At 53.3% G+C, this 15139-nt stretch overlaps 3 protein-coding genes across 3 annotated transcripts; 2 read left to right on the top strand and 1 right to left on the bottom strand.

Annotated features, from left to right (window-relative positions):
* Positions 1 to 3159: 3159 nt before the first annotated feature.
* On the top strand, positions 3160 to 6471 carry FIBRA_07714 (uncharacterized protein; the record flags this gene model as incomplete). Its single annotated transcript, XM_012329386.1, has 3 exons — positions 3160 to 3523; positions 3647 to 5086; positions 5144 to 6471. The coding sequence occupies 3 exons, from the start codon at positions 3160 to 3162 to the stop codon at positions 6469 to 6471; spliced, it is 3132 nt and encodes a 1043-aa protein (XP_012184776.1).
* Positions 6472 to 8166: 1695 nt separating this feature from the next.
* Positions 8167 to 9318, bottom strand: FIBRA_07713 (uncharacterized protein; the record flags this gene model as incomplete). Its single annotated transcript, XM_012329385.1, has 1 exon — positions 8167 to 9318. One exon carries the CDS (start codon positions 9316 to 9318, stop codon positions 8167 to 8169), a length of 1152 nt encoding a protein of 383 aa, XP_012184775.1.
* A 1635-nt stretch (positions 9319 to 10953) lies between these two features.
* Positions 10954 to 15008, top strand: FIBRA_07712 (uncharacterized protein; the record flags this gene model as incomplete). The annotated part of the gene is made up of 11 exons (XM_012329384.1): positions 10954 to 11772; positions 11825 to 12212; positions 12272 to 12489; positions 12555 to 12885; positions 12947 to 13053; positions 13113 to 13259; positions 13310 to 13459; positions 13512 to 13724; positions 13777 to 13942; positions 13997 to 14095; positions 14149 to 15008. The coding sequence occupies 11 exons, from the start codon at positions 10954 to 10956 to the stop codon at positions 15006 to 15008; spliced, it is 3498 nt and encodes a 1165-aa protein (XP_012184774.1).
* Between the last annotated feature and the right edge of the window lie 131 nt (positions 15009 to 15139).

Below are 15139 nucleotides of genomic sequence, written 5' to 3'. Positions count from 1 at the left end.
CAGGCCCCCCCCCCCCAGCCGCAATCTTTGCCTTCGGGATCGGCTTGTACTTGGGGCGGTAGAGGTACCGCGGGAGACCGACAGTGAAGCGCGTGCTCACTGGGGCTCCGATGGGTATGCCGTTACCAGGTACGCGGTTGAAGCCTGTAAGGCCGATGATCTTGTTGTTGAGTTGGATGCGGATCTGTGGCTCCCTTTTTGCGGCGTCGCGGCGGTGCATGTGTTCGATGGCAAAGGGGGAAGTGTTCTGGGCACCGTTGGCGCGGACACGTCGGCGATTGGCGTGGGCCCGAATGAGAGCAGAGGTGATGGTGCGCGGCTTTTGAAGAGAAGAGGCATCAGCCCGAGGCGGGCGGAGAGGCGTGTTCTCCGCATTGGAGGACTTGCGGGAGACGACTGTGTAGATACCCATGTTGAAATCGAGATTGTCAAGTTGTGGGAGGAAGAGGAGAAGAGAAGATAAGGAGAAGTCGAGGAGGAGACGCCGTGTAGCGGAACGGAGGGAGTTGGGACGGCGGGAGCTTGTGATGCTGCCGGGGATGCGGAACCATGGGCTGGCGGGGCGAGTCGCTTTATAGACGGACGGAAGAAGACGATGTGACGGTGGGAATGTGACGCGGACAGCACACGTGTGACTGATGGATTGCTTTTCGCCCGCTTCAGGATGTTAGGATTGGTGGGCGTGTGTTTGGTCTAGTGGGCGGCGCTTTGCCACATTACCGGGAAAGGGAACTGTGCGTGGGGCGTCGTGGGTCCGCACCCAATCCGGCCGTCGACCCGTCGCCCTTCTCGACGCCACGCTTTCGTGCCCAGTCCCTGTCCCGTGCCCCCAGATTCGCCGCCACCCTCTAGCACAATGGTCGTCAGCTTCCTCGCCTTGCCACAGCTCGTCCTGAAACACTCCGCCCATGCGACGCTGGCCACATCCGCCCCGGAGATGCTTGTGATGACTCTCCGAGACGAGTCCGCGCCGGTGACTCTCCACAATGTGTCTCCGAGACCTAGGCCGGGCCTTGTTCACATTGTCGTTTCCTCGTTGGGTGGACGTCTGACGCGTCCTTCAACCTTTTTATTTCTCTCCTCTTCACATCCACACGGTCGCGGTGGCAGCCTTGGCCCGCACATTTCTTCGGAATATGGCAACAGCGCAGCTCAGCCACAAAACCTGCTGTTTCTGAGGCCGGCCGCATTGGTCTTTCATTTGCACGTTGACTGTCACAGCTCCGATTCTCTCGCAGTCTGCTCGTCACAAGTATCACCACGAGACGCTCGTAGGCAGACGCAGGATGAGTCGCACTTGAGCGCATATATGTTGACGTTGACCCTCGCGCTCAAAGACACCACGTTCTCCTGATGCGGCGAAATCACAAATTCTCAAGCGACGTACCCCGACAAGAGGCTCGGACCAGCGGCAGACGCAAGCAGCACGGATTCCATACGTACTCCGCTTTGTTGAGCCCATGCACATCCCACGTTGAGCGCAGCAAAGCTCCGTCAAACCTCGAGTCTCTCCATTCTTGCGCCTCTCGAGAAGCGCTGCCATCAATTCGCCTGTGTGCGAGGCCGTCGGAACGGGTGGCGCAATACTGCCTCCAAGGTGAGCTTAGCCGTCGACCCCTCTTCTTGTTTCACCCTCCGTGGAATAATGCAGCCGACCTAGATCCAGGGCGTGATAAACTTATCTTGATGTCCTGTAGACGCAGAACCGCTGTATCACGTTCCTCCTGGAAATATGCGCGCGCCCCACGCGCTGACTCTGCATGTATGCGCTTCATGATGCAGACTTGGATCCTGGCGCACGTTTATCTCCCTATGTGCTGTTGGGCTTCTATCCTGCGCGCGCTCATTGTTCCAGTTGGATTTCACGGCGTCCTGCGGAGCCGTGTCCCTGTCTAGAGTTCACCAAAAATGGGGGGGAATGTTTTGGATCCATGTGCCCGCATGCGCATGCGCCTGAGCGGGAGCACTTGCTTCATAACTGCGCCCGACCCGTAGATGTCGACGCGTCTGTAGCATCCGGCGAGTCCGCTATTCCATGATTGAAGTTTCGGGCGTCTCATATGTACTCGATCCGCATCTTGCCGTCTTATGACCATTGGACGCCTCTGCTCTGGTGCTCCCGGAGCGACTCCTTCGTCCTGGAGTGCCATTCACTGAGAACTTAGCGGCATGGGACACTTTGTCTTTCACTGTAGAAGGATTGGTGCAAGCTGTGGTGATATATTGTATCACAAGGCGGGAGCAGGATGCACGATGAATTCGACAAGGGACTCACATCGCACTCATAGACTGCTAGCAACTGACACTGTGTTGCTGAAGCTCACCAATTCATGCAGGGTTGATAGCACAGAGCGGGACGAAAAAGCGAAATGCAGAAGCAGTGCAGATAGATTGGGTGTAGTATCGATACCCAAGTTCAGGCAGCGTTCAGGCTCTTATATATAGGGACAATGTCGCTTGAGCGCCGGGATATGTGGGTGGGTGCCAGACTCGGAAGCGATGATAATAGAGTGGCGATATCCAGGAACATATCAACTTGAATCATATCCAGTCGTGTCAAAGCAATGTCCGTGTGGTATGTGGTCGTAGCGAAGGTCGATCCCTTTCCGCGACTTGAATGCAAACTTACTGAGTGCGGTTCAGACGAGTAGGTAGAGTCTGCGGTGCGCTGTCATTCGCGAGTTTGGTCCTCTTGTACCAAGATGTTGCCAAGGTCAGGAAGATATCTTTGGTCTGCCTTTTAGCTTGAAACGGGGCTTCAGACGAGATCACTAATCCTAGTCAACCAATGTTGCTCCGTGAAAACTATGGGGATACTTGAGGCTGGCAGTGCACGCTCGTATTTGCCCGCGAGACGCTTGGGGCTGTGCAGGCGCCCATGACACGGTCAGGTGATACGTGTCGCGTCGCGAAAAATGAACCAGTTGATCTTTGGACGCCATCACACTCGAAGACTACGCCTCCTCTGCGCAGTTCCACCAAGTCCACAGTGTCCAGACACACCTCCCGGCACATCAGACGCATTCTCCATGCTCGTATAGACACAAACCGCGCTTTTGTTCACCGTAACAGCAAGAATCGCCAAAATTCTCTCCTGCCGGAGATTCCTACGCCTCTTCACATTCTCACGCGACGAATGATCGGTGCCCGCTAGCACTGATGTCGACTACAACTCAGATCTTGTTCAATTCTCCCGCCCTACACTCTCTGAAGCGTGAGCAGCTGGTCAAGCTTTGCAAGATACACTCCATCAAGGCGTCGGGAAAAAACACCGAGCTTATCGAGCGACTCAAACAGCGCGCGCAAGAGCTGCCCAAGGACGATGAAGATGGTCACGGTCTTGCATCTTTCGCTGAAGGAGGTGATGGCGGATTCAGGGTCCAGATGCCGAGGCCTAGTGAGCAGTGGGAGGTCGTCATGGATGATATCGCGGAAGTGCCGGAGAGCTCGTCCCTGAAAACGATTTCGTCCAAAGGGAGTTACCGCAGCATGCCCGGAGAGTTTGGCACTGGCAACTCAAAGAGTGAGTGTGGTCAATTTCTATGCAATCATATATTTTTTCCACTCCCTACATCGTTGCGACTCACACACGCCTTCATTCGTGTGCTGGTGGTCGATAGCGTTACTTAGCTGATGTCTCTTCCAGCCTCAAGCATAAGTTCCTCAATCAAAGCCTTGGCCAATTCCCTCGGCATAAAACACGCAGTCTCCACCAAATCTACTTCTGCTCAGAACGTGGCGACCACACCATTAACAGACGAGGTACGATCCGAAAATGCGGAGCCATTGCAACAAACGAACCACTTCCCCTCTGGCCCGCAGAACGGCTATGACACAGACGGTGACGTGTCGATGTCCGCGCCCGTCCCCGGTAGTCCGTCGCGCCCAGGAATGCCTGCTCCCGATAATGCCAGACTCAGCATGGGCCAAGGCCTCACGACGACCGTCCGTCTGATTTCAACAGCGGCCACGAACACCGATTTCCCGACCCCTCCCCGTCTCCAGCCCTTCCAGACCACGTTCGACCTGAAGATGTACTCGCCCGGCGCGAACGCGTCGCCAGGGCAGCGCATGACCGTGTGGCCCGCGTCGCCGAGCAACCAGCCACAGCGTCTGTACCCTGCCATTCCGGTCGAGGACTACCCCGCGCCGCGGCCTGCCGATGTCGCGCCACAGGCCACGCCGAACGACGCTATGGACGTCGACATGCCCGGGGGCATATCCACGCCGGCGAACCAAGCCACACCCGCCAGGACGACGCGTTCAGCCGGGTCAGCCTCCAAGCCAAAGTCGACGCCGATGCCCGTCGACGTGCCCGATCTCTTCTCGCCCATGCGACCGACCGCAGACGCAGCGACCAAGGCGCCTGCGCGGCTGCCCATCCCGCGGAGCGAGCCGTTCCTGTTTGGCTCACCACTGCCGCGACACAGTCTCTCGAACAAGGAGTTCGACAAAGCGGCGGCGTCGGTGCTCGAGGAGATGAACAAGCGGCTGGCCGAGGCGGGCGTGCCGAGCGCGCAGAGGGCGCCCGTGCCGTTCGATGGGTTCTTTGGTGCGGTGGGCAAGCCTCAGGCGCAGACGGACAGCGCCGATAGGTTCGCGAAAGCGCATGATGATGTGTTCAGCAAGATGGATTCGATCACCACGCACTATGCCGCGCGGCGTGGCGCTGGCACTGGATCCGGGACCGCTGTAGCATCGAAGAAGCGCAAGTCTGATGTCCTGGGCGTTGGCCCGGCACCAGGTGCGAAGAGAAAGAGTAGTGCCGCGGGTGCGCGCGTTATCAGCAACGGCGTGCGGAAGAAGATGGGGGTGCCAGGTGGGTTTGGCGAGGAAGACGAGGATGAGGATGGAGACGAAGATTCGGGCGATCGGCGGTCGTCCAAGCGCATACGTGTCACTGGAACAGAAGATGTGCATAAGGGAAAGAGAGTCTCGATTGCGCCGAAGAGTGGTCTGGGAGACGCCGATGTTGATGAACTACAGAAGCAGAGAGAACGGGAGGCTATACGCAAGAAGTTGGATGCGAACAAGGCGAGGCGGAGAAGCAGCCGGGGGAGAGTCAGCATTGGTGGAAAGCCTCCGGGTAAGTGCTTCTAGCCTCTCCTGTGCTGCCGCTGATATATTGAACCGCACATCCAAGTCAAAGCCAAGACGTCCCGCTTCGGGTTCCTTGCCTCCGCCAAATCTATCGTGAAGAATGTCTGGAATATGGGAGCAGGCTCATCAAGCGCAACGAAGTCATCAACAGCTTCCAGCATTCCAGTCGCTAAGCCAACATTGCCCACCAAGACAGCTCCAGAAACGAGGCCAGCTGCTTCAACGCAGAAGACAGTCGAAAGTGCCAGAAGCCGTGTGCTTTCTGGTAGTCACAATATGCCCAAGCCCCCGACGTCGTCGGTAGCAACGAAGAGAGATAGCACAATCAACTCTACGAAGAGCTCCATTGCAACTATCAGGTCTCCCATACCGTCATTCGCAAACCCCGCAACTGCTGCGAAACCTGGCTCCAACACCGCGAATTCAAGGACGAGTGTTTCTGGGGGAGCAGGCACTTCCGCAAGTCGCACTCACTCAAGAAACGATTCACTAACTTCTGTCGGGACAAGGACAAGCCTTGCCACGGGTTCGCGGACAGCCGTCTCGTCTATTGGCACCCGAAAAAGCACAACCAACGCTTCTGCGACGGGTACTGCAAACTCCAGGATGACCATAGGAGATGGCCAAGACGCGGAGAACTCAAGCAATGTGGCCAACTCACTGAATGTCAGGAAACGGACATCGTCTCTAATGGCACCAACCGCAAGCTCTCTGGCTAAGACCACGAACGGAGTCAAGCCCGCAGGGACAGCAGGGAGGTTGTCCGCTTTGCCAGTCGTTGCCGAGCAGCCCACGAAACTCGTAAAGTCGAAGAGGTACTCTGTCATGCCATCAACCGCTACAAAGGGCGCCCTGGACCCTACCGCGAACAGCCTACGCTCTCCTCCCCCTTCCCGGATTTTTGCCGACCCGCTCACAACGACGACGTTCTCAAGCCCGTCCTCTCTCCCCACCCCGGCACGGCTCAAGCCCTCTCTGGACGCAGTCGCCACAGCTATCATGGGCACCTCGTCCGGCATTCCCAAGCTCGCGGTGCCGCCCAAGCCGAAGGCATTGATCGCCCGCAAACCGCGCATCTCGCGCTCTCGCGTGATTGCAAAGCTGGGCGCGCAGCGGGCTACTGGCCAGCCGACGCCTCTCGCACCCAGCGTGGTCCCCGCCAGCCGGACGCGGTCGAGCATGGGGGCGAGGAAGTCGCTGGGGGGCGTCAGAGGCGGAAGGTCTAGCACGGGTGGGGAGGCCGTCAAGACCGCTGCGAAGAGGAGAGCTCGACAGAGCGAGTACGCGCGGCGGAGGAGCCGCGTCGTCGCTGCGGACCGTAAGAGCGCTGGAGGCGGAGGTAGGGATCCGGGTGCGGACAGTGACCACTGAACGTTACGATTATTTGACGAGTCGGGGCGGGGGTGTCGTTTGAGCCTTCTTGGACAGTTCTGTCTTATGTTGTAGTTTATTATATTTGTGAGCATGATGTGTAGGTAAATATTGACGTAGGACGCTGGGCGTTCGAGATACAGGCCGCGACTTCACAAGTCGGGGGGCATAAAACATTTTTGCAGTGAGCGCTGATGAGTGCAATTTCATGAATAGTTAGTCGCACATGATGTTCCCTGACATAAGAAGTGATACATCGTCTGCCAACATCCTTTGTGTGTCTTGGCACGGTTGTGGTTAGCCACTTGCGACGCGGTCGTGTCATCCGCTGGGGCCGGTTACGGAAGTTTGCCTACGACGGGACTATTGGCAAAGGCGGCAGATGGGCGGCTTGGTTGGGTATTTTCGTACGGGGCGGAGCCATGATAGAGACGCTTGTCTCCGTCTCGCTCTCGCAGATTTTAGTTTGCCGCTGTAAAGCATCATGATATCTGCAGAGTATTGTATAAGATGGTGATAACAACAATGAGAGGTACTGCATTGATCATACGCGTTCATTCATGACATTTCAGGGGTCTGCTTCCTCAGCGACCTCTTTATTTTGTGATAGCGTCTGCGCACGCCTTCCAAGAGCGTCTTTGAACAATCATGAGACAACTCGGTGCCCTCTCTTATTAGACCGCTAGTAGACTGACCGAGTAAAACCGAGCAATTCTCGACGTCCCGACCAGAGGGTGGTGGCTTTGATAATCCGTTTGGGTTCCTACGAAGTCGTCTTGTAATAAATCCTCCTCGGTGGACATGGGCTGGAGAATACGGCATGACATAAGACATTACGGGAATAAGTATCAGACTTACAGGCAGCATGGTAATGAACTCTCTGCCATTGTGCACTTCACAAATCGAATGCCTCCGTGGGTATGAGCTCATCGAGATCGAGAGAATAAAGATAGTTGGTTGAGCGAGTTGTGTGAAGTCGGATATGGGTTCGTCAGTGGAGGACACGTCGAGAGCAGTGACAACCGCATGTCATGCGGTAGGGTGGAAGAATGAAGCTGTCGCGAAGGGCTCGAGCTTCCCCCAGATATTGGACACCTGTGGTCTCGATCGGAACCAGAGTCTCCGCCAGAATTATATTCTCATGCAGCGGTCTTCTGTTCCGACGCGCGTCTCGTACAGGGACCGACGTAACACATACCACAGGTGTACTGATCCGTCTTTAGCAATTCGCTTCCGTCGTTGGGGGATCGCCCACACTGGTCAGGACACAGCACTGCATTGGGCATCTGTGGGCCGGGGAAACACCTGCCATGTGACATTCAGGGCTGCTTACTCGGAAGCCATAGGCATGGGGACTAATTAGAGATACATACCGGACGAGATTGTAGTGAGGACAGGCGATGCAATCATGAATGGGATGTGACATTCGACTCGTTATCTCCCAGAATGGATAGTATGACATTGGATATTGCAATAGTTCATCGTGCGCCAATCAGCGCATTTGATATATCTGCAAACTCACATAAAAATGATATGATATGTTCGAACGAAGGGATGGCTACATAGTAGAAGATGCGTACGTAGTACAGCAGTGTCCATACATATTCTGGAGTCATGATAGGACGGTTAGTAAATGCCTGACAAAATAGATTACTACACACCATATAATGAATCTAGTCCAGGCTATGCGTATCATCAATCAGATAGAACAATAACTTCTCTATCCAGAAGATAGTGCCGAGTAGAAGCTGCGGGATCTGCCAGAATTGACTGGGCCAAATCCCCCCTGTCCACAATAGAATCTGCAGAAGATACAGACAATGTTGATAATGCCCGGGTCAGTCGGCGAGGTTCCAAATCGACCTCCGATTCAGCCGAGGTCTCACGTTCTGATACAGGTGAGATAGAAGCAGCCTCATTTCGCTGAAGGTTCAATGTCGGTCGCAGATCCGGGTCGCTGCCGCCTTCATCCTCGGAACTAGTCTGGAGCAGTACCGAAGGCACCCATTTCACTACCCCTGGACCCTTACGCCCAAGGTGGTGGCGAAGCGGAGAGAGGGTAGGAAAGGTTGCCGTCCCGGTGAGCCGTCTGCGCAGACTTTTCGGAGATTCTCCGAAAGTGGCAACATTAAATGTTGCAGAAGACGACGCGTTGGCGCGCGTCCTTTCGGTATCCATGGCGCTTGGTTTTGCACAGCTCCGTGCATCCAATGCGGTGTCAAGATGAACCCCACCCGGATGCTTTCGCACACTGGCGGGTACACGAAGATGCTTCTTGGGTAGATCCTGCGATGTTGATATCCCGGGGTGCCTCCCCGCACGATAGCCGGTTTCTCGGAGTGCGTCGCCTGGGAACGAGGGCAAGTTTTTTGTTACCGGTTGAGTGTGAGGATACGGATTAACGAGTGGAACTACCGCGTCAAATGCACGATTCCCCGTCAGCTGCGAGGTATCACGGTTGCGGCGTGGCCTCCCTGCATATTGAGTTCCAGTGGCATTGAGACCATCGTTCGGCACCGCATTTATCAAACTTGGCTTCTGTAACACCCTTGGTGGATGTACATCGTTTCTTGTTGTTGCGTATGTAGTAGCAAAATCAAGTGCAGGACCAAGGTGTTGCGTCGCAGGCGCAACCATCTCTTCGTCAGTTGAGGTACTCACTCCGTCCAAATCAAAGCATTCGCCGTCACTCGATTCATCATGATGAACACTGCCGCGAGCTTGAGACAGCGTCTTCTTTGTCCGCGCGCTTCTTTGACGGGAGCCACTCGCTTTCGTCGCTGATTCATGGGTGTCGCCTTGCCCTCCGTCTTCGTCAGCTTCCTCTCCTGAATCCAAGACCGACATAGCCCCGCCTCTCCGTCGATAGCATCCACGTATCACATCGCCCCAGAGAACATAAGTATGACAGGAAGCGCATTCACCGCCGCGAGGGATTATCTGCGTATGAGACCCACTTTTCAAAAAATGCTGTGACAGGCACACGAGGTGTGATAGAGCAGCACAGCCCGGCGCGGGGCATAAAGCGGTGGTGAGAGGGTCCTTACGGCAGCTATCACGTAATCATTCAGGCAGAGGTAAGTGGACAACGTACAGGTGGATGATCATCAAAACAGCTATTGCAGATGGTGCATGAGAGTTTGTTGTTAGACGCAAGGATACGAGTCATTTTGCTCAAGTGCTTTGAATTGAAGTCGCCTTATCGATCAGAAGGTCCTCGTCAGGTGCAATCTAATAAGCAAGTATTCACTTGCCGAATGAGCGCACTAATACTCACTATCGGTAACATCGATTGGTCCCGTCCTTCCAGTACCGAAGTCCCCTGACTTGCCGTCTACGCCTTCCAATTCCGTGGCGCATGTAAAACCAAAGGGAAGGGACGATTGGTTCGATCCTCCCGAGGCGTCCTTCCACGCCTTCACAGCTTCTTTCGTGAATAGTTTGACGTGCAATGGCCAGGTATTGTAGGGATGTGAACATATCATGTTCCACGCGATGCTGTTGAAGTATCATTGGGAACGCTTATTCGAGGGAGCCAGAAAACCTTTACACACGAGACATTACTTTTCATATAACTACGGCCTCCTTTGAAAACCGCATTCCCTTCTTCATCGCGGAGGTGCCGGGAAATATGAGGATGTTGCCAGGCCCATTCAAACTGTAGTGCGGCAAGTTTGGAAGGGAAACCGTGTACAATCATTTGCATGGCCCACGGTCTATTGTTTTTCGTCTTCCAGGCGCCTTGCGTAAGCTCACCATTATGTTGGCTGGAGCGTGGATCGTTGGTATCATACAAAGGGTTGTTCATGGAGTCCGACGAACCGTATCCGACGAGGAGGGCTTGGGGTGCTCCCAATGTAAGTCCTGTATTGTGCGATTTATTAAATTGGAGAAGTTTCGTGAGGACGACCATACATACGCAGTCGAACGAGGCGTGCGCACACTCTTTAGTAGATAGCATGCGTAGAAAGCAGGGAAATGGTGAGCCGTTAGAGATGGCCTAGTCTTACGAGGCATATTGGGGGGTAGAGATGTGATGAAAACATAAACAATAGACTAGTAACTATAGAACATCCAAGCAATTAGCAAAAACATAAGACAAAATGAAGGGGAGGCTGAAGATGATACAGAGTTTGCCACACTGTCGAGCGCCTAATCAGCACTCAGGTTACTGGGCGCCAAACCTCTCAACGCGCTTAGTCACGCGAATTGATTTGTGACAGTTCGCGTCGAACGTGACGTGCTTCACCTGCGGACGTGCTCAAGAGGGACTGATTGAGCTCGTTCGGTTCGCTGTATTGTCCGCAGTCTATCATTGGCATCGCTTCTCGCTGAAGAAACCAATTGCTTATTATACCAAGTGAGTTAGTTTATCTAGTGCAAGTGATTAGTGAAAGACGTATTCTTTCTCAGCTGAGAACTCGCGTCGCGTACGGGACCAGCGATACCGAGGTGATCACGGCGCCTCCCACAGTATACGATATGGCCAGAGCTGGTGACGACGCGATATCCATCTCGTCGGAGGAGCCTCAGGATGAGCGGCGTGCCATCCTAGAACCTGCGATCCGTTCCGTTGTAGATGCACTGGGAGGCTATGAGGGTGGAGTGTACAGACTGGGCGATGAATGTTATGGGTGTCTCAAAGACCTAAAGAAATTCTGGCGCAAAGATGATACCGACGACGACCGGACAGTGGCCCGTATCTTCTGGGAGACACGCTTGCTGCCCAACGACCTCGTTCCGATATTGCTCGAGACGGCTGGTAGGGGTCACCTCGAGGACAAATGTGCAATCGCATGTGCCGACTTAATGACAGCTATGACGTGGCCTATTGACATGGCAGAAGAGTTGAAGGAACTAGATGATGAATTCGATAAAGGCGCGGACTACACTCAGCTGACACTCAGCCACTTGAATTACAAGGCTGCTCTTCTTCGGCCGGGTGTCATGCAGGCTCTACTTGGTATTTCTCTTCCTTGCATTGCGAAAGCAGCGAAGGAGCGGAAAGAGCGAGATACGCAGATTATCAATGTCATCCTGTATCTCATCCGCAACCTCGCATTCATCAAAGATCTCCCACAGAACATGCATACCAGTGCCGACCAAGCTGAATATTCCTCGATGCAGACTCGTTTGATAAAAGCACTATTTGACTCTAACATTCTCGATCTGCTTTTGACTATTGCTTCAAATGCGACTGCAGATGCGATGTTCAACAGCTGGAATTCTCTTGTGCTCGAAATATTCTATCTGCTGTTTCGAGGAGTCAAACCGACATCCCTTGCTATGGACCAGTCACAGGTTTTTCTGCTGCCTTTGTTAACAATATCACTGTACGTTAACCGATTTTTAGGAACCAACACAAAATCTGAAACGACTTTTAGCTGTTGAGGACCATAGGAAGCGCAATTTCTCCAGAAATGCGACTTCGCGTCATTCCCGCTTCGGTACTACAATATCCGTCAAGCTCAACCCAAAGAAAGCCCAGGCCGCTGCGAATGCGGGAAACGAAGGTGGAGGCAATACTCAGACTGATCCACAATCATCATCCCAGGCATTCATTCTACACCGCCAACAAGCCCTCACCGCTGAATCTGGAAGTATGCTGGACTTGGTCAAACGGCAGCGAGCCCAGAAAAGCAAGAAACTCGACGAGCTCGGTCATGATGATAACCTCTCTCTCGATGCGAAGCTTGCACTTCAGAACCTTGCCAGGACATTCATCGAGTCATGCTTTAATCGTACGAGAATGTTTTCGTTTGAGTGTTCGTGCCGTGGGCTAATGTCTCGACTTCCTTAGCATTCCTATCGTCCCTACTGAAAGATATCAAAGCTGAAAGACCGAAGATCACAGAGAAAGATCACCTCCGGCTTCTCTATGTAACGAAATGGTTTCTGGAGTTCTTCTTGTGTGTCAAAGCAAAAGAAGGCCCAGGTGGCCCTTGGGACTACGGTCTCATCGCAGAGGTGACTGAGCGCGGATGGATTGTCTGGGTTCTGAAGCGAATGCGAGAGGCAGTAGAGGAGAAGGCATGTATTTCTATCCGAGACGCTACCTTTTCTTATCTTCGCGGCATACGCAGCCCAAATTATGGAATGAACTTCAAGCTGGCATCGAGTGTCTCACCCAGCTAGTGATGATTATTGACGGTATGGCCTCGTCATCCAATCCAGATATCGCCGACGTCGCAGAGGTCCTACAGCAACAAATTATCTACAACGGCGAAGTTTTAGACATTGCGTTCGAAAGCCTTCGGATGTACAAGGAGCGGACTCAAAGCATAGCCTATCTGGACTCTAGTGTCCATTTGGCTTACGCGTTGTTCAGGATGCTTGAGAAGTGGGGCAAGAATCGTGGTGCCGGAGGCGAGATGTATGTCAGGCGTAAAGCAAAGTCAAGAAGAAAGAAAAGGGGTACGTTCCCCGAATTACATCACTTCGGTCGCTCTTCGGTCGCTGACTTATGCTTATCAAGGTAAAGATGATGAACATGGCGTTCCTGATGTAGAAGAGGAAGAGCAAAAAGGGGACGATGATGATGTTGTCCACGAAACCATGTTTACTTTCGATATGTTCCAAATGGTGAGTCTTCGGGAGTTCGATGATGCAAAGGGGATGCAAAGGGGCTGAAAAGGCTGTAGAGATTTGCCCACACAGAAATCACTCAAGCATTGCTCGTCTATGTCGCTCGATATAAAGAATTTACGTCCGCAGAGCAAATGAAGCGTGTCGTGGGCCTACTTCATAGGCAGGCTGTCAAAGCTAAAGCGGAAGGCCTGTTTTTCAACGTTCGCCGTCCTGTCCTTTACGATGTTCCGTGGACTGATGTTTTTGCCAGGTCTCGACCCTAGACTTGTTCAAGAATATTCTGTCTGACGAGAAATCCTTCCCAAAGGATCGAGCATACACTGATCTCGTTGCATTGATCAAATTCATCCTTCGCCAGTTCTTCAAGGCAGTGGAGGAAGATTCGTTCTTGGCCGTTGAGGTGAGCTTAGCAGAGACACTCCCGATCTCGTAAGATTGACGTGGTCTTGTAGGCTTTCTTCCCCAAGAACCGTGGCAACTGGAAGCATTTCTCCAGCTGGGCACCAGAAGAGAAGACATCCAAAGATGGTCGAATGGCGGATGATACCAGGTTCCCTCCAGACGTGCAAGTGAAGAAGGGCTATTCGTGGAGCGAACAGCTCGGAATTGCTATGGCCTGTCTGATGGACGAGGGGAAAAAGATTCTTGTAGATTGGACTAAACAGGTGATTCGAACGATATTTGCAGTTTCGACGGCGATTGTAACCGTTTTTTTAGATCTTGGCGTTTGCAATTTCTCAGAGGCAGCGGATCATCGAGGACACCGACGGCTCGACATCACAGGTTAATGCTATGAGTGATGAGGATGCAGATGACGGTGCCGAGATAGTCGTCGCATCCAGAGGGCCATCTAGCGAAGCGCTTGCCAAAATTAATGATTACTGTACGCAACCTCCGCATCTGATTTGCACCACCTGGTCTTGATTGCGTCTTTCAGTAATCCCATACGTGAGCGATGAAGAAGCAAATGCTGCAACCAAGGATCCGCATCTCAAGCTCCTCTTCCGTCTAGTCAAGTTTTATGTTTTAGATGAATGTCAGCATTCCTGTATCATGCTATGATATGACTTTGCTTACTCGAAAGCGCAGCGGCTGATGAACTTGAATGGTACATTCCCGCGGCGATCCTTCCGTCGGACCTACAGAGTAGCTTGAACGTCATCAATCAATTCTTGGAGACGCCTCTGGATCTGCAAGACAAGAAGGCGTCTTCTTTGTTGAGCAAGAAGAGACGCCGTCGAAGACGTCGGCGGTTACATGCTCCAAATCCCGCGGGAGCAGAGTCCTCCGAGGACGAAGCACCGCGGAAGAAAAAGCAGAAAAAGAAAAAAGAGAAGCAACAGTACAAATCCGCGCAGTTTATCGAAGACAGCGATGTGGAATACGGAGATATGGAGGCGTTCTTGGAAAAGGAAAAAGCGCTGCGAGTAAAAACCGCTTTAGCAGCTGCGACGACCGGCCAAAGCGGGACGATGAAAGCCACCGGAACCAAGAAGCGTCGCAAAAAGGCTACGGACGACGGCAAGGCGAAGAAGAGACGAAAGAGAGGCAAGGCGGAGGCAGTAGCGGAGGAGAAAGAGGAGAGTGACGACAACCAGTCGGATGAAAGCGACCTTAATCTCTTCGATTCTCCGAGGCAATCACCCGCCCCTGCAGAGAATTCTTCGGACGCGCCGGGGGAGACTCAGTCGAAGGCGCGGCCACGGCCACGACCCAAATTTCGCGGTAAGATAACGTCACCGAGCGCGTCCATGGACGGCGAGGGGTCGCGAGACGAGCCCGAGCAGTCTCGAGATAGTATTCCCCCTCACGATGAGCCACATGTTGAATCGTCTGAACTATCCGCTCAAGAACCTGGTGATGAATCTGATGCGTCGCTGTCAGTTGTTGCTCGCAAGGGAAAGAAGAAAAGTCGGCTACAGCTCAGTTTCTCAGACGAAGAGGACTGATCCATAAGCTGATGTAATTATAATACGACCAGTAGCTACTTGGTGGTTTGATCTAAGAGGGTATCGGTATCCTACGATTTTTGTAATTATTCTTATTGTTGCGTTCGCATACATCTATGGTCCCTCTACGC

Source organism: Fibroporia radiculosa, assembly GCF_000313525.1.
Source record: "Fibroporia radiculosa TFFH 294 genomic supercontigs, scaffold15474, whole genome shotgun sequence".
Classification (NCBI taxonomy): Eukaryota; Fungi; Basidiomycota; class Agaricomycetes; order Polyporales; family Fibroporiaceae; genus Fibroporia; species Fibroporia radiculosa.
The sequence above is the reverse complement of the archived record's forward strand: the minus strand, read 5'-3'. Positions and strand labels throughout refer to the sequence as shown.